Raw genomic sequence first — 22,193 nt, 5'->3', positions numbered from 1 at the left:
TCTCTCGATATTGATGTTTTGCAGACGAATTACGAAAAATCAAAGCCAAATAAATTAATTTTACTAAAAGTTACAAACTTTTGTAATCATCTATTTTTTTAAATTTTGTTTTCCTTTTGGTTGTATTGTGTATTTTTTCCGCTTTAAAATCATATTGAAAGTATAAAATTGTGGAAACCTGCCATGTCAATGTGGTCAGATTTATAATAAATAAATTACAAAATACAGTAAAGTGAAAATAAATAGTAACTTTTTATTTATATTTATATCAGATTCGTGTAGGGTAATTTGTATTATTATTTGCAAAAAATATATTTTTTTAAAAGACAATTTTTTTTTTTTATTACTAGGTATTAAGTTTTATAATTTTTAAGTGAGAGAAAAAAATACGAAGCGTAAATGGCCCGTTTCGACCCGTCCGAATTTCGTATAATCGAATTTTAAAATTGAGCCGGATTGATTCGAGGCGAATTCGAATCGAAGGCGTTTTAGCGCGAAAAAAAGCGCGGCCGGCGTTTCGGTCATGGCCGGCAGTTCGGGGACGTGGGCCTCCGTGCGCCAGTCGCCCGCCGCGCGCCCCTCGCCGCCCTCGCCCCGCCACCTCAGTCCCAGCAGCCGCTCCGCCGCCGCGGCCCAGGGCTGGCGGCGGGAGATGCTAGCCGAGCGCGGACCCAGTCAGGGCCTCTCGTCCAGGTGCGCCTTCGCCGACTTCCGCGAGCGCGCCGTCGCCCCCGCCCCCGCCTCCGCCGCTCCCCTCTCAAGTGCGCTTTCCGTTCCAGGTATGGACGACGGCGGCTTCCGGCCGATCGCGGAAGGCGACGCTAGGCCGGGCGAGGATCGGGCGCGCAGACCGGCCCCGGCCCCGACGCCGCTCGCGCGCCCTCGCCCCGTCCCCGTCGTCACGGCGCAAGCGAAGCGTCAGGAGAAAAAGAAGCCGGCGCCAGTCAACTCGCGCCTCAAGTGGATAAAAAAATGCACCACCTTCAAGCACAAGCAGTTCGACCGCGCCACCTTCAAGAGCAATCTCGAGCGGCGGCGGCAGGCCATGCAGAACCAGCGGAACAAGGTCGCCAACGGCGGTCTCCGCCCCGCCGAGCCCGAGCCGGAGCCCAAGCTGGGGGCCGACGACTCTCCCTCGTCTTCGGCCGTCGCGGCCCTCGGTCAGCCCTCCGTCACCTTCAAGTGCCGCAAGTGCAGCTCCACCACCTTCGAGAACCTCGAGACGCTCAAGGAGCATCAGCTGCGCTGCTCGGCCGCCGCGGCCGAAGCGGAGGCGGCCCCGGGCGCGCGCGCCGTCCGCCAGGTTGTCCTCTGTTCGGCCTGCGGCGTCTACTACGAGAACTGGAACCTCCACGTCCACATGAAGGACGTCCACGGCCGCCACATCTGCCTCTTCTGCCTGGGCCTCTTCTCCCAGGCGGAGAAGCTCGCGTCTCACCTGGTAGCCAAACACGGCGCCCGCGAGCGCCGCTTCGACACCAAGGAGCAGCTTGGCGAGCGCCTCCCGGAGACATACTACGTCATGTGCGTCAAATGCGAGGTCAAGTACGAGCGCGAAGACGATTTTCCCAACCACCCGTGCAACCCGGCCGAGAAGCGCTGTTCGGCCTGCGGCGCGACCGGCGGCCACCGGCCCGACTGCCACAAGCGGCATCGCGGCGGCAACGACGCCAAGAAGCCCAAGCGCAACCCGCCCGGAACCGGCTTCGGCGAGTTCGACCTCTTCGGGGACTTCGACGCGGATCCGGAGGCGACGGACGCGCAGGACGGATACGGAGATCCCTCCCTCTTCGCCAACGGCTATCCCGACTCTTTCGAGCCTTCCGAGTACGCGGGAGCTCCGGCCTATCCCAACAGCGCGCTCACCTACTCGGGCGGCTCGCTCGACTATCGGAGCGCCTCTCTGCCCTACTCGACGCCGGACATCAAGACGGACAAGATCAGCCCCGACGCGCTCGCTCAGCTCATAGAGGAAGTCAAGAACTGCATTTCTGGCGCACCGCCCCCTCCTCCTCCTCCGCCACCTCTTCCACCTCCACCTCCACCTCCACCTCCCCCTCCTTCTCCTCCTCTCGAACGGCCGGTCGAATCTCCCGAGCCACTCGAATGTAAGACCGAACCCGTCGAGAGCGAGCCGCCCGAGACGGCCCATCGAGTTCCCAAACTCACCGTCAAGCTCAACCGCCGAAAGAAGATCTCCGTCTCGTCGGACTGCTCTTCGGGAAGCGAGGACAGCGACAAGCTCACGGTCGACCTGGGGGTCGGCGTAGAGCCCGACGGCGTCGCTCCCCTCGAAGGCGACCCCGCCGAGCCGCAGGAGCTCGACGTCGAGAAAGTCGAGAGTCCCCAGGAGGGCGAACCTCCCGTCGCGGCCGAGGACGCTCCCGTGATCGAGCTCATGCTCGATCGGCCCTTGGACCGATACCCTCTGAAGGAGCTGCTCGAGGTGCTGTTGAACGCTTCCGTCTACACCTGCATCTACTGCAATCACGCTCGCAAGATCGCCGTCGACGGAAAGCAGCTGGGCCTGCATTTCATGTACCAGCACAAGTTCACTGCGACCGTCGACAGCATCACGGCGGAGGAGTTGCTGCCCGAGACGATAGTGTCCAAGATCAAATCCTGTCTGTCGGACGTCGAGAACGAATTCGTCAATCTCGCCAGGTTCGAGGCATCAGGAGAGGAGGCGCGTCCGCCACCTCAGACTTACGAGTGTTTTCAGTGCTATTACGTCACTCCCGTGCACAAGGAACTCTACTTTCACAACAGAAAGATGCACCAAAAGACTATCCTTCTGTGCATCATGTGCAAGACTAACTTTTACACGTACAGCGAGCTCGTCTGTCATCTATGTCCGGGGACGTACGCCGCGTCGACCGAGACCCGCTTCCGATGCTGTCTGTGTCGCTCCGACGCCATACCGTCCGCCTTCCGACTGATGGTGCATTTGAGGAAGCGCCATTTGGCCTGCGACGTCTGCCTCGAGACGTGCAGCAACCAGTCTAAGCTCTCGGTGCACGTCTGGAAGCACAAACTCCATCATCTGTGCTACCGGTGCGGAATAGCCTACCGAAACAAACCCGACATCAAGAAGCACCTATTCTGGAAGCACGGCACAGAGAGCGCCATGTGCAAGAAGTGTCTCCAGAAAAAGTGGCCTCACGTGTATCACTTTTGCGTCCCGCCCGCGTCGTTCGCTTGCGACGAGTGCAATTTGAACTTTAGCAAAGCCACGTACCTGAAAGTTCACAAGAGATCTCACGCCGGGGAGTATCCTCACGTCTGCGGAGAACTGGACTGCGTCGAAAAATTCATATCTAAGAAACTCTTAGAGAAACATAAAAAGATACACGCCGATGCGGCGTCTCGCGTCGAGAGCGAGAAGCAAAAGGCGATAGAGGCTTCCTTAGATGACGTGATAGACATAACCGGCGCGCCCGACGACAAGGACGCCGCACGCGACGCTCCAGGAAACCCAGCCGCGTCGACGGTGAAGAGTAAAAAATCTAAAAAGTCCAGATACAAAGACAGCAAAGACTTGCTGATGGACGTCAACCTTCCCGAGCTTAACTTGTCCGAGAGCGGCAGCAGCGACGATTCGGACGCCGAGGCCAAGCCCGGGAACATCGACGGCGAAGTGATCGACCTCGTCGACGAGACGCAGCCCAAGAGCGACGGAGCGGAGGAGACGAAACCGGAACCGATCATGGGGATCTGGGACAATTTTAAACTGTATCAAGAATCTCTAGAGAAACCGAAGCCGAAACACGTCTGCGATTCCGATCACGACTATTGTGCGGTTCCCTCCGATGACGCTCCGGACGTGGAGATCGTCGGCGAGATCGCGCCGAAAGCGGAACATCCAACGAAAGACAGTCCGAAAAAAAAAAGAAGTAAAAAGAAAAAAGACGCGGGCTCTAGCTCCAGCGACAGCAGCAGCGACAGCGACACAACCTGCAGCGGCGGGTCCGACTGCAGCTGCTGCTCATCCAGCGGCTCTTCGAGCTCCAGTTCGTCTTCGGACTCGTCGTCTGCTTCCAGGTCGCGGAAGAACCGCCAGCGCAAAGACAGCGACGCCTCCCATTCGGCCGTCGACATTATGGCGACCGGGGACTCGCCCGCTCGCGTTCCCTCCAAGAGCGCCGAGTTCTCTATAGCCGAGACCGACCTGGACACCGAAGAGTCCGCGTCGGACGAAGACTTCTACGACGAGCACCCCGAAAAGATCGCCAGCAAGCTGTTCGAGGAGAAGCGCAACCAACTGGTGCAGTTGGCGTCGACGTCTCCCCTGAACAATGGGACGCACGCGGAACAGAACGATTTGATAAATTCGTCGCCTCGAGAAGAACCCGAGAAACCGAAGAAAAAAGTCAAAATCAAAAAGAAAAAGAAGGAAAAGAGACAGGCGACGACGGAGAGTTTGACGATTTTGAACGCGGAGAGCGTTGACATTCCACAGCGAGAGCGGGTCGAGGCTCCGCAGAAAATCACCATCACCTTCCAGTCCAACAAGATGCAGGCGAACGAGAGTCCGCCCGCGGCGGAATCGGCGCATGGTAGCGCGGCAGCGATGCTCGACGCAGACAGCAAGAGGGCGTCCAAGCGGAGAAGGGTACCTAACAGATTCTACGGTTACTCGAGCGACGAGGAGTATGCTATAAAAGCGCAGACGCCCATTAGGACGGATTGGTGCAAGGAAGAAATTTCTTCGCCGGCGCCTGCTCTCGCCGAAGTTCAAGAACCGCCGCCTCCTCCCCCGCGAGTACCGACGCCGGAACCGCCGCCGCCCGTCGAACCGACGCCTCCGAAGATCGACCCTAAGGAGTCCAGCGGCGAAGACTCCGATTCGAGCAAAGAGGGAGCCCTGCAAATTAAAGATTCTTATTCGCCCGCGATGCGAGAGCAGGAGAGCTTCGCCCGATTGGCGGACGCGTCCGTGCTCGACACGTCTGTGACTTTTCCGCGTCCTGCTGGAGCCCGGGAGGCTCGCGAGGGCGAGAGCGTCTACTGCTACTGTCGTTGTCCATACGACGAGGTCTCGGAGATGATAGGCTGCGACGCCGACGGCTGCGTCATAGAGTGGTTTCACTTCGAGTGCGTCGGAATCATGGTCCCTCCGAAAGGGAAGTGGTTCTGCCCCGACTGCAGGCTCAAAGTGAATAACTTTCACAAATAAACGTTGACTCTTCGACGTGTCGAATACGCATTTAATTCATGTTCGCGAGCGCAAATATCGCTTCGGTCATATGTTATCGATCGTGACCGTAAAGCTGACGTCGGCAAAATTAATTTTATAATTATTTCACGATTGACTATTCGAACGAGCGTTCCGCGCTATGTAATATTAAAAAAAATTTTAGTTATTTCAGATTATAGATGTTGATCGATAGCATTTATGTATTATTATTTCATCTCCGTTTTTCATGTTTATAATTTTTATTCTAATTGTAAATGTAAATATAAATCTAGTGTTTAAGTGAAAAGAAAAATAGCAGATTAAACTTCTCTTGTAGTATTTAACGATGCGATATTGCGAATGTAACGATTCTAGACAAGCGAGCGAAAGCGATTTAGAAGAGCCGAACGCGCTCGATGTTATCCGATTCGTTTACGTTTCTTGTAAAAATGTTTCTTAGAATATGTCGTTTTTTTCCCACGCTATTGAGGCGCCACTTACGTACCTCGATATTCTGTTTTCCCTCGTAACGATCGATCATATTATTCAACTCGTGCGTCTAGGAATCGAAATTTGTGAAAAAAATATATAAAAATGTATCATATAGAACAGAGGATAAAGGATCTTTGTATAATTTTAAATTTTGCCTTTGAAATTGTATAGTAAAAAGACGATCTTGCTTTGTACCGTAACTAAATCGAGCAACAAATGAAGTAGTTAGTACTCGCATATTTTTATTGCCGTTGTGAGTTGTTTTTCTCTCGATCCGATCGTATAGGTGTGTTTTTCCCTTAGCCCGGTGTTAATCGTAACGACCGAAAAACTGTCATTGTGAAAAACGCTCTTAGCAGATTATTTTATTTCATTTTTTTTTAACAAAACGGTCAATGTGAATCTTTCAAACGTTCAGTTGTCGACGCGCTCCACGTACCAAATATAAATCGACGACTCGACTAGTTTCGCATTCGAGCCGCGATCGTGTGCTAATGAGGAAAGCTTTAAAGTTATCATGTAAATGAATCCATTATATATGTATCGATTAATCTACTCGTGTCGAATCAGCGTTGTATAAACGAAAACATCTCAATCGATTGTCGTCACATGTTTTCAAATTTGTTTCTGTTGTAATTACTATAATAAACAATTTTTAAGAATTGAACGTAAAAAATAGCTTTTATTGTGTTAAATCATACAAAATATATTATATTTTCAGCGTTACCAAGGTAATTCTTCACCATCGTATTGATAAAATTTTCCCGAATCCCTTTCACTGAAACCTAGTAGCGTATTCAGCATTCCGCTTATGCTCTCGTCGACGCTCAACGGAGCGTGAGCTCCTCCCATGTCGGTCTTGACCCACCCGGGGTGCATACAAACCGCCAAAATCTTGTCCTTTTTAAGGTCGACGCTCATAGACTTAGTAGCCGCGTTCAATGCTGCCTATAAAATACATAATTAGAACACATCTTATAAAATGAGTAATAATAATATAATATACCTTCGAGCATCTATACGGATAGAATCCTCCCTTGTCATTCATACCCATCGATCCTAGATACGAGCTCATGTTGACTACTGCGGCTTTCTTTATTCCCATTTCCATAGAACTATTTTTTTCCGACGCCGACTTCAATAGGGGCAGTAAACTCTAAAATTGATATATTCCAATCAATATTGACGTTTTATCGTTTAAATGTGTCGGATAACTAACTCACTTTTGTGAGCATTATTGGCGCTAACGTATTGACTGTGAAGTTATCGATCAATTGTTGGGATTTCACATAGTTCAATGTTGTGAATTTAGACGTCATTCCTGCGTTGTTTATCAGCAAATTTAATCCTGAACCTTGAGTTATATCCGATACGTCCTTAACGATTCTGGCGTATGAATTCAGATCGGTGACATCTGTTTTAGTGCAATAGATTGATTAGATGTTATTTTTTAATAGGGAGCGTTGAATATGTATACCTAATTGTATAATATGAATGTTCGAGTACTTTTCACTCAATTCCTTGAGCTCCTGGAAAAAAAATATTGAAGAATAAGATTAGAATGATCGTCTGTTATGTATTTTAGCATAATGTTTGAGGATGTCAATACTGTTAATTACATCTGTTCGTGTTTTAATTTTGGTGATAAATTTACCTAGTCCTTTAAATGAATTGTGCAGAATTTGGTAATACACCCATTGGCATAAAACAGAATCTAAAGATGTCACTCTCCACCAGTGTCAGTTGCAAGGTGAGTAAAATACATATTTCTGCACTGCGACGGTTACTGTTCTAGTGCAATAGTTTGTGATTTTAGATATTGAAATTTTTAAAGGTTCTTCATTAATAATAGTTTTAAATAAAAAAAGGAGTGATTTTTGGATAAATTTAACTAGGTATATATAATTTGGTAAGTGAATGTGTATTGTGTATTATCAATTATGGCAAAATAAAGTGATACATATTAGTTGGACGTTGATGTTATTTACATCATGCGGGGACCAGTCAATGGCGTGCAGTGAGCACGAGTGGGTAAATATACTACGGACGATTTACACATTAATCTATGTTCGTATATATTAACATTCATATACTCAAATCAAAGTGTTGTTATAACTAACTGCCACGGCAGAATTTGCATTTAGACTTAAAAAAATATGTACGCTGTTATTATCAGCAAAATTGTAAATATGTAAGTTAGGTTCGTTAGCCAACATTGTTTAAAAGTAGCGGTTATTAAAAAAATCAAAAATTCATAACTTAATTAAAAAGAGTAACGAGATTAAGTGTTTTATACCATACTTATTAACTATAAAAATGTATTTATAATTTATACATAATCTAGATATAGTTATTTCTTGCGGGCTTTGCCGGACGTATTGTTTTAGTTTATGTGTGTTATAAAACATTTTGACCTTTTTTAAATAAATATTTTTTTAGATAGCCGCCACATTGAAATAAAACGGTGGATCATGCTGGCTAATGAATTATTAAAACTACAGCAGTTATCATGTTATAAAAATGCATTATATCCCATACAAAAAATATTTTCTTGAATTTTTGCAATAAATTTATATATTAAATAAACGATAACTCATTTCAAATAGCATGAGCAGCATTTTTAATGACGTCACTGTACTACATTAATTTTTGAGATTAAGAGTATTTAAAAATAGCAAATATGTTTTATGGTTTGCATAATTGCTTGTTATGGCAAAATGTATACATTTAATTGCGTGTATGAATGACACACAATTTAAATTAGTCACGTTCTGAGAACTGATTACGCAAGCGCGACTCGATGTAACGAGTTTTTCAAAAAAATGACATATTGCGCGCTCCCGTTCGGTACATGCGCGCCTCTACCGGTTACTATTTTATAACAAACATTCAGCGGCCGGTCAGTCGCGCGATTGGTCGGCGTCTCTCGTTTGCGTTTCGTTCGAAGAATACGGACTAAGTCATGGCACCCATAGGTGAGTAATACTCGCCTGAGATCGATCTGGATTCCGGCACGTGGCGATCACTCGGTTCGCCGACGTCGGGAGGCCGTTCGGGGCGAGGGCTCTTACTAAACCCAGCCCTAGTCCTCGATTAGCCCCAGTCACCAGCACCGATCCGATCATGATCTATTCAATGATTGGAGTGAAATTTCTCACCGCGCTGGTCGTGCGAAACGTAATTTGCAATGCAATTTAGCCCAATTTAGGAGAGAAAAAAATGTGCTATACTTTAGTTACATTATCGACACGACCTTGCACAGAACGGCGTTTAAAGTTTTGGTCTTAAGCCGTCCGGCGGCGACCTTCGCGGTCGTGCGAATTAATTATTTAAAAAGTCGATTATTTAATCCTAACGATGACTTTCATAAAACGCAGATAAAATAGATAACTATAATAATATTTTATCATGGTCGATAATCGCGGCGCGATATGATTTTTTTTCATTTATTTATACACTTTTTACACGTTTTTGATTAAAATGATACTTTCGACGATTTTGCCGCCATTTAATAATATTTGAATTGAATTGAATTTTGGCTATTTAATAAAACATATTGGAGGGGGCTAAATTTTTCGATACTATCGTTCAGTGTATCGACAGCGCTCGCGGCGACATGTGTTCATCGTTGGGAGGCCTTTTGGGGGCGCGCGCCAACGTTCCCGTCCGATTCTTTGTGCAGCGCTGCGGTCCGTTCAGTCATCGAAAACACGCATCTACTAATAAGATCATTGAAATTTACAGCTACAATCTTGCAAAAATAATGAAATATTGCGCAATATTTATGTCAACCGCGCGATTGTGCAATATAAACGTCATTAGCCTCGAACATGATAAAAAGTGAACGTAGTTAATTTTATTGTTGCACATTTTTTAATTAATCATTTGCAGTTTTATAACTGACATGTGATACGCCATGGTCCACTGTTAACGAAAATATTTATACTTTTAATTATGCGTAACTATATTTTAATGCTGGCTTTTTTAACGTGGACGATGATAATGAAAGGTTCCGTTCGCTCCGATATCAAAAGTCGCGTTTTAAACATTTTTCATTTCTTTTTATCTAAAACTATTCATCAATTTTCGTTCTAATCCGAACATCTTTACAGTTTCTAAATATGACTACGATTTGGTCGTGTTGGGCGGGGGATCCGGCGGACTCGCCTGTGCAAAAGAAGCTGTAAATTTGGGCGCTAAAGTAGCCGTGCTCGATTTTGTCAGTCCGTCGCCGAGGGGCTCTAAATGGGGCTTGGGCGGAACGTGCGTCAACGTTGGATGCATTCCTAAAAAGCTTATGCATCAAGCTGCATTGCTCGGAGAGTCGATTCATGTACGTATTAATATGCAATCCTTATTTAATAGATAAAAACAGTGTTAAATTAGCATCGTTAGTAATCCAAAGGTACCGGTTGTAACAATTCAGATAATTCCAGAAGATAAAAATTTTAAAATTACATAAAAAAAATACGTTAACAATGTAATTATATTATAATAAATAAAATTTTAATATGTGAATTTTCAATGCCCAAGTTCAATATACAATATTAATAAGTTTGAATTGAAAATTAAACCAATGAATCATTTTTTTACTTTGTGAGAGAAACGCGTAAACCGTTTGGCGAAGAAACGTCCTAGATCTAGAGAACCTTTTCACGTTGGAAGGCCGCATTGTGTTAATTCCATCAATTGATGATCAATTGATGATCTCAAAATCTGTACCAGAAATTTTAGGAGCATATCATGGGTTGATTACGCTCTTTTTCCAAAAGTTTGCGTATAATTCTTTGATCAAAGGAAATATATTGAAATAGATTTTTATTTATAAAAAAAAAAACAAATAAATAAATTCTGGCATCAGTCAAAAGGCCGCACCAAAGGAGCCAAACGGCCACTTGCGGCCTTAAGGCCGCAGGTTCTTCACCCTTGTCCTAGATCTTTGTTTTATTGCTTCATTTTAAATTTCATTGAAATTGTATTGTAGTTACAGAAATATGTAAAAATAAATTCATATGTATTTGATGGATAAAATGACAAACTAAGAAATTAAATACGTTAACTGAAAATTCAAATATTCAAATTTTTACCTTGAATTTTTATTGTAATATAATTGCAGATTGAACTTGAAGGTTGAACAATCCAAATAATTACGTAATTTTTTTGTGTAATTTCAACAAATTATTTTTGTCCAGAATAATCACCTAACCGTTTATTATATATTGACAGTCTTCTGAGAAACCAGTGCAATTTGTCAAAGAGACAGTTTGTTTCTTTATATTTAGATTTCACACATTCGCTCCATATCTAAAAGCTTAGCTTACGACCAGAAATATTACTGATTTTGTTACAATACGCTCTTGTAGCTAATAATTATGCCTAATATTCTTTAGGCTAAAAATACACGAAAATTTACGTGAAAATGCCATAAAAAAAGATTTAAATGATTTTTGCGAAGGTGAATCAGGGGAGACATACGAGTTGTATCGGTTAATATGTAATTCTTATCAGTGACAAAATTTATGTTGGATTAGCCTATTAGCTTGGATAATCAATTCATATGTGTATTGATATGTAATCCTTATCTAAATCAGTGTTAAATTAATACCTCACGAACTGCAAAAATATGCAGTAACTGCATGTTTTTTAAACAAATTGCCATTTTTTGGTAAAATCTTTTAAATTTTAAAGCCTAAAACTTTCCAATAAACCAAATTAAAACACATAATTCGGTACGGTTTCGATCGTAACAAAAACATAATTCACTACCAATCAGTAAGGTGTTAAATGTTATTCTGTATGTACTAAATAAAAATTCATTACAAATAACAGGATGCCCAAGCGTACGGATGGCAATTCACCAGTCCGGAAACGATCCAGAACGATTGGGCTACTCTTGTCGAAAATGTGCAAAACCATATCAAATCTGTCAATTGGGTCACTCGAGTCGATCTGCGCGACAAGAAAATCGAATACGTGAATGGTCTCGGTCATTTCAAAGATAGCCACACTGTAGTAGCCGTTATGAAGAACGGGTCTACAAGAGATTTGAGAGCAAAGAAAATTCTGATCGCCGTCGGTGGCAGACCGCACTATCCGGAGGATGTCCCCGGAGCGATAGAATATGCCATATCTAGTGATGATATCTTCAGTCTTAGCAGTCCACCTGGAAAGACTTGTGTTATTGGCGCAGGATGTATCCTTAATTAATTAATTAAACTTATTTATATAATACATAGCATATATCTTCCTTAATCATCCCTATAGACATCGGCTTAGAATGTGCCGGATTCTTAAAAGGCTTAGGGTACGACGCTACTATTTTAGTCCGTTCCATTGTACTGAGAGGATTCGATCAACAAATGGCCGACATTGTAGCGAGCGAGATGATCGACAACGGTGTTAAATTCCACTTCAAATGTATTCCTACGTCCATCTCAAAAACCGAAGAAGGAAAGTTGCTGGTGAACTGGAAGAACACGGAAGATAACACTGAGTAAGTTTTTTTAATCTAATATTTTAAATCAAATTTTAAAATAAATAAATTATAGGCACTCTGAAGAGTTTGACACCGTCTTGTACGCGACCGGTCGTTACGCGTTAACGAAGGATCTTCATTTGGAGGAGGCTGGTGTTACTTCTGTGGCATCAAACGGAAAGATCATCGCCCCGACAGAAGAGACTAACGTGCCACATATTTACGCAGTTGGAGACGTTTTACAAGGAAGACCGGAGCTCACTCCCGTTGCCATTCACGCTGGTCGTTTATTGGCTCGTCGCATGTTCGGAGGCTCCACTGTTCAGATGGATTATGATAAAGTGGCCACCACTGTGTTTTCACCATTGGAATACGGATGTGTAGGACTTAGCGAAGAAAAAGCTGTCGAATTGTATGTATTGTATTATGATCATTTTTTACCGGCTATATTAGATTGGCTTATGTAATTATTGTATTTGTTTTAGACACGGAGCTGAGAATATCGAAGTGTTCCATTCTTATTACAAGCCGACCGAGTTCTTCATTCCTCAGCGCTCGATCAAACATTGCTATTTGAAGGCGGTCGTGCTTAGAGAGAAGCCGCAGAACGTTTTGGGACTTCATTTCGTAGGACCTCATGCTGGTGAAATTATTCAAGGATTTTCCGTTGCAATGAAGTTCGTATTATTTATTTTTATAATTTATCATCTGTATTTAATAAATTGTTAATCAATTTTATTCCACCATTCTTTCCCACAAAACCACTATCTATCATATAATAGGTATACAAAGCTTTGTAATTATATATTTTATTTTTTTCCTCTTAAATTTATAATTTCTATAAATAAAATGCTACAATACTTGAATAATAGAGATACAGAAATTTTAGCTTATATACAAGCTAAACTAGGAGTGGGTCAATCCTTTTATTCCTCACCATCTTAAAGCTTTCTAAGCACTCGCACTTGGTTATATGTACATCTGTTAATACATAGGAAGTGGAGATTCCTGTGATTTGGTAATCATTTCGACCTTAACCCTTTGAGTAATGGGTTAATTTATATACATTTGTTAGTATACACCTGGGAGTGAGTTAATTCTCTGTATTTTATAGTTATTTTTGTTCCTATTTATTTTTTATTATTTTGTAGTAAATTATAGATTTTTTGTATTATGTATTGTAGTATGTTTTTAATAATTTATTTTAACACTTTTCTATTCTAATATCTCGTTAATTTATTTTACATATTTTTATATATAATTTGGCTTTTGTGAATTTGTTTCATATCAATTCAGGGGCTCTCAATATTTTTTATAAAAATAATATAAAATATTTTTTGTTATATTAATTTATTTCGTACTCCTTATTTTATTGATATTATTTTCAATAGAGAAAATTTACATTGAATCAAATTTAAAAAAAATATATAAATATAATGTTTTTTATTTATTGTTTCTTCAGTGTAAATATATAACGTATCTGGGGAACCTCATAACAGTAAAAAACTGCTCAAAGAGTTAAGACATAATCGTTATTTAATAAAATATCTAAATCTACAAAATTCTTCATGTTAACCAAGAAAATATTATAATCTTATTTTATTGTATTATCAAATATATTATATAATGTGTGAATTTATTTCAGGTGCAATTTGACTATCGAAGATTTGATGAATACTGTAGGCATCCATCCGACTGTCGCTGAAGAATTCACAAGGCTCAACATCACCAAACGTTCAGGAAAAGATCCGAATCCAGCTTCATGCTGCAGTTAGATTGTGTTAAATTCACTCATTTTGCACAATTTACTTATAATTTATTACGGTGCTCTGTAGTTTTTTTAATTTGATTTTATAACACATTTGTAGCATTCTTAAATACTGATCATTCCTTGTCAATTTGTACTGTATTTTTTTCTATTCAATAATTAAATGTGATTATAGGATTTTTATCGATCAAAAATATTATTTGTATGTTTTTATTTTGAAATGACTTAAATAACGTTTGTGAATTTGGACATATAGTGATTTAGTCGATAGTATTAACAGGTGAAAAATGATATTGTCAAACGCTATTTTTGTTAATGTTTATACCGAACTAATAAAAGTTACATATAAATATTTGATTTATGTAATACGGCCTATAAATATCCTCTCGTTAATATCTCCTTAGGTAATAGTTGGAATATCTCCTGCGTCTCCGGACATCCAAACCAAATCTGAGGTCCCGGAAGCGGATAATGTCTGTCAGCTTTGATCAGTATATTATCAAACTTCCAACATAACAAATCCTTGAAGAAATACGTCTCACCTATAAAATTATCAATCCAAATTGCATCTAAAGGGATTTTATAATTAAATTATTAATAAAGAAATACCATCCCAATTTATAGCAACATCTACATCATTAGGAATGCCTTTCCAACGTGTCATATTCTTCGGATAGCCCTCATCCATACTATTCGTCTCTTCGTCATACCTCCAAAATAAATCGCCTTTGAATATGTAAGTTTTCTTATTCAACGGCCATAACATAATAGCATCTATTGATATATTATCAAATATCTTATAGTTGTTCATGTGAAACGGTCCTTCTATTCCATCTTCTCTATAAATCCAGTGCTCTGAACCTTGAAAAGATATTTTTAATAAACTTATGTAAAAATATTAATTAAAAGCTAATGGCGATTTATTTATAATGTACATATACATATATACAAATCTAATCCCGTACATTTATTTTTAGTATATATACTAATATAATTTAATTTTCTACATTCTGTTTCTTTGCCGTTAACAAAATATTATTCGCTAACGGTGCGTTTGAAAAGAAGATTGAATACAAGAAACTGGTGAACACAAATTGCCTTTGCTTTTAAACTAACCTGAGAAGAAAGCAATAGATCCGTCTCTTCTTTCATAAACACAATCGACTCGATCAATCGTCAGAGGAAATTTTGGAAATATAGTTTGAATGCTTGTTGGATATCCCAACTCTGGTTTGTTCCTCTTCTTGAACCTCCATACATACTTTATAACATCAATCATTAATTTAACTGAAATTTATTTATAGGTATGCTTAAGCATTACTCACTCTTCCTTTGAAGACAAATATGTCGCCGCTTATCGTCGCTATCGTGTCGAAACCGTTGCAAATATCTTCGAATACAACTAGTGGACTGGTCGGTTGTGTGCTCTTCAATTCTTCTTCTTTATGATAGATGGACTCTGTTGATGACGTTATCGGATGAGTCGCTGAATAATCAAAAGTTTCATTGGTGATGTTCGTAACAGATGTCAATAGTTCAGTTGTATGCTCATCTAAATGGGTAGTCTCAAACTTTGTTCCGCTCAAAGTTGTGTTAGTGGTTATGGTAATGTTTGAAGAGTATTGTCCTGCGAAAAAAGGAGTGATTCATATAAAAACTATGAAAAAATTTCTCATTCTGTTGCCTTTTTAATGAAGAAAAAAAATAATTACTGTATAATTTATTCAGTGCCAAGATATCGTCTCGATCCAAGTCCCTCGCATCATTCTCCGTATAATATGGGTACATGATTGCTGTTGGTACATCCGAATGACCCAAACCCAAAGCATGTCCTAATTCATGAACGGCAGCCAAAAAGAAGCCGGTCGTCTCTCCTGTTTCGTCGGTTTCTGGTCCCCAACTCTCGTCACTGTCAAAGTGCACACTGCCTCCACTGTTGATGTACGGAAAAAAGGCGTGACCGAGGATGCCTCCGGGACCGTCAAAAGGATATCTAAATTCAACGTAACATGTTTTTAAAAAATTCATCGCCGCATATACGATACAAACGGTAAGTGTTGATTGATACTTAACGCATCTCCATGTTCTAGGGCGTGGAACGACACTTTTATGTCGGCCTTTGGGTCGTCTGTCGGAACGAAGGTTATGCCTCCGTGCTGAGCCCACATGTCCAACGCTCTCTTAATATCGTTTCTGACTAGTTGCTCACCTAAAGTTGCACTCCAACTTTGTACACTAATTTGAATTCAAAAACAAATTTTAATAGCAAATCCTTAATTATATCACTTAAAGCAAAAATAGCATTCTCCAGATTTAATTAAAAATATGTTTTTAATTTATATTTTTTATAAGCCTCACTTGTAAGTAATGATAGATTTTTTCCATCCTCTGCCAACGACTGTGTATCTTCTTCGTCGTGTAGATTCTCGTATTATATCTTTGACTCCACATTTTCTCTTCTTCATCAACTATAAAACGATATGTGTGACTTTGAAAAAATTTTATTTTGAACTTGTACTCGTATATTTCTTATCTAGTCTCACTCTTTTTACTATTCAAAAAACGAATTCTAGTGCATGTTGCAAATGCGGCGACCCTTTTAAGCCACTGCTATGCCTTCGTGTTGCATTCCTGATTCGTACTACCATCTGTCGGGCACTCTTTATGGATAATAGAGCAGTGTTTTGAATGTTTATAAAACTTTTAAGATTTTCATTTGATTTACCCTCACGTATGCATAAGATCCATATTTTTAATTTTAGCAGTTTTTTTAACTCTTATGATATAATTTATAAGAGAAGAATATTTGGATTCATAATAGACGTATTTCAGAGTTTTAAAAGTTCTGAAACTGGTTTTCATTTTTTAATTTATTTGTTAGTTTCTTATTATGGCGATATTTTATAACGTTTGAATCGGTTCAAAATTAAATTAATGTAAAGAACATGAAGTTTGATTTGAGTGAAATAATACATATTTTATAATGCTCTCTGATTTTATAAAATACAACAATAATTATATTTGAGCAGTTTACAAATATTTAGGATTAGATCAATAATTTTAAATTTAATTTGAAGTATTATGAATAAATTATATTTTCCATGGGCAATAAATATCGAAATTTTCAGTTAGTAAATAAAGCGTAGCATTGAGCTTTTACAAATAAGCTGTCTGTTACAGACAGACTTGTATCTTTATCATTTCAATATTCACGATTTTTACAATTAGCGTTCAAGATTTCATTTCTATTTGGTAATGCGAATAAAGCCTTGAATTAGATTCCAAGTTATATAATATAATATTCACTACTTTTTAGTTTCTACCTTACAAAAATCAAAGATTAATTACTTTTATAGTATCATCGTTGAAAGATCCAGTCTGAGGAAGTCCACCGAATCTTTGAACATTCTTGATCGCTTCGGCGATAGTATTCTTCGAATACTGAGCACCGTAACCAGCGTGATCGTCTTCTAAATATCCATATTTTTGCATGAAACTGATCTAAAAGTTTATCACATTTCACTCTCGGCTTGAACTACCTATTATTAAAGATGTACCTGATCATTAGTCAGCACGACAATCTTGCTCGGAATGACAGGAAAACAATGTACATTTCGAAGATATGCTAAGAGCGTCACCGCGAGCGTAAATATCGTGCGGATTGACACCATCGCACTACACGTCTAGTGGTGCCACTCAATAAGTAAACACAAATGACCGTTGAACTCTGGGGCGATGATAAAAATATATTGTACTATATTTCCTAAAAGATTATTTCGGAAACGGCAGCGTTTATCTGTCGAACGGCTTACGACCTCGGCGCGGTAGAGGGAGTGCAACAACAGGAAGTGCATGGTGTACATCCTCGAACAGGATGCTGATATGATACACAAAGTAATGTAGTTTGCATTGTTATCCGGGGTCAGCAACATTGGAAAAGCAGTAAAAAATAGAGATAAATTTGTTACGTCCATGTGATTACATAGCTTTTACGATAAACTTTTTTAAAGAAAGTAAAGAAAGATTAAAGACAAAAAACGAGAAGTTTGGAATGCTTTATAGCGCAAATGATAGTTTGGATTCTGTAACTATCGTTGCTGCCTCAGTTTTTCAAAATACAACTCTTCCTCGACTTATTTTTTAATTGACTTAAGCTAAACTGAAGTTGTGCGGCCATCTTAAAGCAGCAGTATACAAAGCTGACAGCCCTCAGAACATTCGACATTGTTTTTACCTCAACATATGACTAATTCAGACAACAGGAAGTCAAATTATTGCCCTAGATTTATTTGAAAGTGTATTGCATTTAATCCAGTGATGATTTCTTAACAATTTTTTTTAACTAGCCAAGGTGTTTGAAGATGTCAATAAAAAAATATAAACAATATATTTAAATATGATGGTTTGTATATATGTCCAGCATTGAAATCAGAGCTCTTTTCCTTCAATCATTTATTATCGTTTTTGCATGTTTCGATAATGTATAAGCAATATAATATTTCATATGTATCAGCGCATATTATGCTTTCAATTTTAACATGTCTGTAAATATCAGATTGTATAATGCATTACTCATCAAAATATGTTGAATAATTGTATCATAAATTTTTTATATCAAATTTCATTACTCAGATGATCAATTTATTCGCTACATGTACAATGGTTCATCGTGGCTACCTTCATTGGACCCTCATAACTTACGCAGAGTTGAATTTGTGAATCTATTGCAACTCGTTTTACTGATGCCTTCCTTACCAAGTCTTGTATTTCTACCCCTAAATTTTAAAGGCGATTATTTTCGCCATAGGATAACCACACATGCCTCGATTATAATTTTTGACATTAAAACGAAGAAATCGAGCTGTATCTGCAACGGGTTGAGAAGCTCATTGTGCCCCTCAAACAATATCAGGACAAACCTTTCTAGCGCACATTGAGGAATCCGTCCCCCTGATTTGTTAAATGACAATTTGTGGCCATGTATAAATATTTAAATAAGGGACTACTTATGAATAAATAATAAGGAAATCATTTTCATCTGTTTAATAAATTATCTAAAAAAAATATTTGCACAAAATTACAAAGAAATCATGGTAATTTTTTATCGTATACCAATTTTTCACTATACATTAATATTATAATTCATACAATAGAATCTTAGTTTCAACAGAATATGGATAAAATAATCCAAAATACTGGATTACATCGACTGCATGCATTGATTGCAAAATATGGAAGCATAAAAACACAACACAACACAAATATAAAAAAATAATACTTGATCATTAACGTCTCGGTAAATTGACAATAATTATGTCGAGATTTATTAATTTAATACGAGTATGGTATAAATTGATGTACATAGCAGGGAATGTATTAAGTACAAAAAAAATATATTGTCAGATTCCATCTATTTTTGGTAAGAAAAATCATACTGCGATCAAAATAAATCGTTTAAATCAATCACCACAGCGACGACGCATCAATTGTGCTCTATAACGCGACCTGTCCCCGATAAGTCTCCACCTTAACCCTCATATATCCCAGCGTTGAGTGAATCGAATTAAATTAACTATTACTGTTTCGTGTATCACAGTTCAATCACAAATTAAAACATGAACCGTCAATTGGAAAATAAATGCTCTCTTGTGTCACTTTGTCTCCGTCCGCGCGTCGTCGTTTCAAAACAAACAATGACCCCCGGGAACAACAATTTCACTAAAACGTAATCAGCGTCGCTCGACTCTTTGCACTATGTACTCGCTATCGGCTGCGTCTGCCATCATTCAGTCTTTAACCGCTTAGCAGCTATGCCGTTCGCTTCGCTGCTCTGAGAATTGGAGTCCTCGGAAAAGGCCATGTGCGACGAGGAGAAATCCATCGCGCCCTGTGAGTCGCTCACTGTTGAAAAACCTAAAACATCGTTAACAATTTAGGTCTCATTAAATAAATGCATTAGGTTTATATTATCTCGATAGATTTTAAAGTCGACTGCAATCGTTATTGTTTAATAAAATGTTACAGTTCGTCATGCTGTTTTACAATTAACTCTTATTTATAATCTATGATTTGACAGAATCTTAAAACTATAAAAAGTCAGATGTATACGAAATATATTACATGTGTTTGAATCTTCAGCCATGCCAAAGTTGGAGTTGGACGAATCGTGTCCTTTTTTTAAGCACGGTGCGTTTTCTTTGTTATCAGTCTTTGCCGAGCTCTTCTTCTTTTGTTCGCTACTCGATATCGGCACCCATTTGAAAATCTTCATTGTTGTTTCGCCTATCGTCACCCATTTCTTTTCCCTGAAAATTAAAAATACAAGATCTTATACTAATTGAGCCAAAGAATTAAGATAAATTATACACCAGAAAAAGAATTATAACTCATAGAAGTTTTGATGGAATTATTTGATATGAAATGATGATTTTTATACAATATGTGTTAAAACTTCATTTGACATGAAAAAAATTGCTTTCCATTAGCTTTAGAATCATAATCAAAACTGTAGAGATACTTTTTTAAGTTAACACTAACACATGCTTACATTATTGACGAACGATATTGCGAGATTGTTACCAATTTTTGTGACCTTAAGAGATAACTTTAAATACATCTCAAGAAAAATCATTATATGTAAAAAAAACATATTCCCAAGAAATGAAATGATTAAAATACATCATTGTATATTGATCGAAAACGTTAATTCGTAGGGATGACGCGTTCAAACTCAAAATGGCGCGATTACGTAAATTTGATTAAATTGAACGGCAAATCTCTCTAAAACAACAAGTGAATCATCGTCGTGATGTTTTGCTAATGAGTCATAATTGAACAGATCGAAGCGGGTCTGGCAAAGTAAAATGGTGGCCGCGTATATGTATGTGTGAAGGCGGAAAAAGATGGCCGACCAGTGCCTGACGCGCTCGACGGCCTGCATAGCGCGCTTCATGTCGTCCCTGGCGGCGCGCTGCCTCGTTTCCGCTCGCACAGACCGCGACATCTTGGTCGATCGTCTCGCTCACCGGCGAACGGATTCACTTGACACACGCCGCCCGGTGCTGCCAGAATCTATCTTTTTTGGCCACAACAATCGAATGACAGCTTTTGCAACTAGAATCAATTTTAATAATCATATGTCGAATTTAATTTCCAATGATGGCATATATTTGTATCGAAATGCCACATGTGCAACAAGTACTGCTTATTCGTAATAGTAAATAATTTTTGATATCCTCGTCCCATTCTCAAAAATTAATCAAAACGAGACCCTACCAGGGACGTGCCGGCGTTAACACCCTGATATATTCCACGAAAAATAACTGGGTTTTATAGGTAGAAATAAACGGCGATGGAAAAATTAATTAATTATTTATAAGATTAACACATTTTTAAATACAAACATCGCAGCACTTGCTTGAATGTAAACTGTTTTGCATAATGGCAATACTGTCAACATCGTTATGTTGGACTTTTAAGGAGTCACTGGTACGCGGCGACTGGCATTTCAGTTCATTGGCGCCTTACCGTTTACACAGCGCCAGCAAATGGAAGAACTATTGTTAAGAAAAAAGCGACTGGCGGGCGACAGTTGTCATTTTACACGGTGCCATTTACCTTGCGTTAGTACGGTAGTGTGGTGGAGGGGGAAACTTTGTGACTGGCATTTACACAATGCCAGTCACTGAATGCCAGTGACTAACACTGTGTAAACGCTGGAAAAAATCTGAGCGAAGCCGTCGCAAGGTTTTTATCCAACAGCTGGCTTTTCAGTTGGTACTGGATAATTTAAATATGGAGAGAGATGGTTTTGAAATGTTTACAAGAAGTCATGAGACATGTTAACACAAGGTAGCATTACAAGAGTCATATACTCGAACACGTGCGAGGTGTTATTTTTGTCCTCGCAATGAAGATAAAAAACAAATATTCATTGCTGTATTCATAGAATAGAAGAGAAAAACATGTTTGAAAAGAATGCAGTTAGTTTTTTAGATTTAATTTACATTTACAACAATGAATATATTTTGTATGTTTATTCTAGTATTTTTTGTAAATTCATCCTTGTATTTTTGTTTCTGTACACATTTTTAGTTTAAAATAAACCCTTTTCATTTAAAATTAAAGCTTTTTCAGTCTAAATTAAACATTTTAAAAATTAAATTAAACATTTTGATATTTTTTTAATAAACCCATTATATTGTACTTACGTGTACATAATCACGCTTTATAATTTATTTTCCAAGCAGCTGCAGGTTTTTTTATACGTATTCACATATTAT

The 22,193-nt window shown here is 39.5% G+C and overlaps 5 protein-coding genes across 9 annotated transcripts; 2 read left to right on the top strand and 3 right to left on the bottom strand.

Moving 5' to 3' along the window:
• Positions 1-532: 532 nt before the first annotated feature.
• On the top strand, positions 533-6,344 carry MESR4 (misexpression suppressor of ras 4). The gene is made up of 2 exons (XM_088189782.1): positions 533-693; positions 780-6,344. Exon 2 carries the CDS (start codon positions 782-784, stop codon positions 5,174-5,176), a length of 4,395 nt encoding a protein of 1,464 aa, XP_088045908.1. The 5' UTR covers positions 533-693; positions 780-781; the 3' UTR covers positions 5,177-6,344.
• Positions 6,321-8,933, bottom strand: sni (SDR family oxidoreductase sniffer). The gene is made up of 5 exons (XM_088189788.1): positions 8,659-8,933; positions 7,146-7,197; positions 6,892-7,082; positions 6,675-6,824; positions 6,321-6,616 (listed from the first exon to the last, which is right to left on the bottom strand). Exons 1-5 carry the CDS (start codon positions 8,791-8,793, stop codon positions 6,392-6,394), a joined length of 753 nt encoding a protein of 250 aa, XP_088045914.1. The 5' UTR covers positions 8,794-8,933; the 3' UTR covers positions 6,321-6,391.
• Positions 8,556-14,261, top strand: Trxr1 (Thioredoxin reductase 1). Of its 2 annotated transcripts, none has more exons than XM_088189787.1 (7): positions 8,556-8,643; positions 9,781-10,001; positions 11,498-11,861; positions 11,933-12,161; positions 12,217-12,555; positions 12,629-12,820; positions 13,789-14,261. In XM_088189787.1, exons 1-7 carry the CDS (start codon positions 8,631-8,633, stop codon positions 13,916-13,918), a joined length of 1,488 nt encoding a protein of 495 aa, XP_088045913.1. In that variant the 5' UTR covers positions 8,556-8,630; the 3' UTR covers positions 13,919-14,261. The 2 variants fall into 2 exon arrangements, with proteins under 2 accessions (XP_088045913.1, XP_088045912.1); XM_088189786.1 differs by lacking the exon at positions 8,556-8,643 and adding an exon at positions 9,259-9,357.
• On the bottom strand, positions 14,218-17,596 carry LOC148233073 (matrix metalloproteinase-25-like). 2 transcript variants are annotated; one of them, XM_088189783.1, is made up of 9 exons: positions 17,469-17,596; positions 17,260-17,412; positions 16,270-16,379; positions 15,985-16,146; positions 15,624-15,904; positions 15,237-15,538; positions 15,028-15,172; positions 14,521-14,772; positions 14,218-14,480 (listed from the first exon to the last, which is right to left on the bottom strand). In XM_088189783.1, the coding sequence occupies exons 1-9, from the start codon at positions 17,580-17,582 to the stop codon at positions 14,284-14,286; spliced, it is 1,716 nt and encodes a 571-aa protein (XP_088045909.1). In that variant the 5' UTR covers positions 17,583-17,596; the 3' UTR covers positions 14,218-14,283. The 2 variants fall into 2 exon arrangements, with proteins under 2 accessions (XP_088045909.1, XP_088045911.1); XM_088189785.1 differs by having other exon boundaries at positions 14,218-14,453.
• Positions 17,597-18,939: 1,343 nt separating this feature from the next.
• BCL7-like (chromatin remodeling complex subunit BCL7B-like protein) lies at positions 18,940-22,177 on the bottom strand. 3 transcript variants are annotated; one of them, XM_088189791.1, is made up of 3 exons: positions 22,122-22,177; positions 20,032-20,216; positions 18,940-19,824 (listed from the first exon to the last, which is right to left on the bottom strand). In XM_088189791.1, exons 1-3 carry the CDS (start codon positions 22,127-22,129, stop codon positions 19,694-19,696), a joined length of 324 nt encoding a protein of 107 aa, XP_088045917.1. In that variant the 5' UTR covers positions 22,130-22,177; the 3' UTR covers positions 18,940-19,693. The 3 variants fall into 3 exon arrangements, with proteins under 3 accessions (XP_088045917.1, XP_088045915.1, XP_088045916.1); XM_088189789.1 differs by lacking the exon at positions 22,122-22,177 and adding an exon at positions 20,823-20,987; XM_088189790.1 differs by lacking the exon at positions 22,122-22,177 and adding an exon at positions 20,823-20,987 and having other exon boundaries at positions 18,940-19,812.
• Between the last annotated feature and the right edge of the window lie 16 nt (positions 22,178-22,193).

The sequence above is a fragment of the Plectrocnemia conspersa genome, unplaced genomic scaffold (assembly GCF_051122295.1).
Source record: "Plectrocnemia conspersa isolate PC_06_02 unplaced genomic scaffold, ASM5112229v1 ptg000008l, whole genome shotgun sequence".
Classification (NCBI taxonomy): domain Eukaryota; kingdom Metazoa; phylum Arthropoda; class Insecta; order Trichoptera; family Polycentropodidae; genus Plectrocnemia; species Plectrocnemia conspersa.
This window is presented reverse-complemented; position numbering and strand designations above follow the sequence as displayed.

Excerpts from the sequence above, each read along its gene's own strand:
- MESR4 (XM_088189782.1), top strand. The coding sequence starts at position 782 with ATGGACGACGGCGGCTTCCGGCCGATCGCGGAAGGCGACGCTAGGCCG.
- sni (XM_088189788.1), bottom strand. The coding sequence starts at position 8,793 with ATGATCGGATCGGTGCTGGTGACTGGGGCTAATCGAGGACTAGGGCTG. Across the intron at positions 7,083-7,145 it reads CATTCATATTATACAATTAG|ATGTCACCGATCTGAATTCA; the intron begins GTATACATATTC and ends GCACTAAAACAG. Across the intron at positions 6,825-6,891 it reads CGCCAATAATGCTCACAAAA|AGTTTACTGCCCCTATTGAA; the intron begins GTGAGTTAGTTA and ends TATCAATTTTAG.
- Trxr1 (XM_088189786.1), top strand. The coding sequence starts at position 9,285 with ATGTGTTCATCGTTGGGAGGCCTTTTGGGGGCGCGCGCCAACGTTCCC. Across the intron at positions 9,358-9,780 it reads ATTCTTTGTGCAGCGCTGCG|TTTCTAAATATGACTACGAT; the intron begins GTCCGTTCAGTC and ends ACATCTTTACAG. Across the intron at positions 12,556-12,628 it reads GAAGAAAAAGCTGTCGAATT|ACACGGAGCTGAGAATATCG; the intron begins GTATGTATTGTA and ends TATTTGTTTTAG.
- LOC148233073 (XM_088189783.1), bottom strand. The coding sequence starts at position 17,582 with ATGGTGTCAATCCGCACGATATTTACGCTCGCGGTGACGCTCTTAGCA. Across the intron at positions 15,173-15,236 it reads TATTTGTCTTCAAAGGAAGA|TATGTATGGAGGTTCAAGAA; the intron begins GTGAGTAATGCT and ends GATGTTATAAAG. Across the intron at positions 14,481-14,520 it reads TGTTGCTATAAATTGGGATG|ATGCAATTTGGATTGATAAT; the intron begins GTATTTCTTTAT and ends AAATCCCTTTAG.
- BCL7-like (XM_088189789.1), bottom strand. The coding sequence starts at position 20,914 with ATGTCGCGGTCTGTGCGAGCGGAAACGAGGCAGCGCGCCGCCAGGGAC. Across the intron at positions 20,217-20,822 it reads GTCGAGCGCGTCAGGCACTG|GGAAAAGAAATGGGTGACGA; the intron begins GTCGGCCATCTT and ends TTTAATTTTCAG. Across the intron at positions 19,825-20,031 it reads GGCTGAAGATTCAAACACAT|GTTTTTCAACAGTGAGCGAC; the intron begins GTAATATATTTC and ends ACGATGTTTTAG.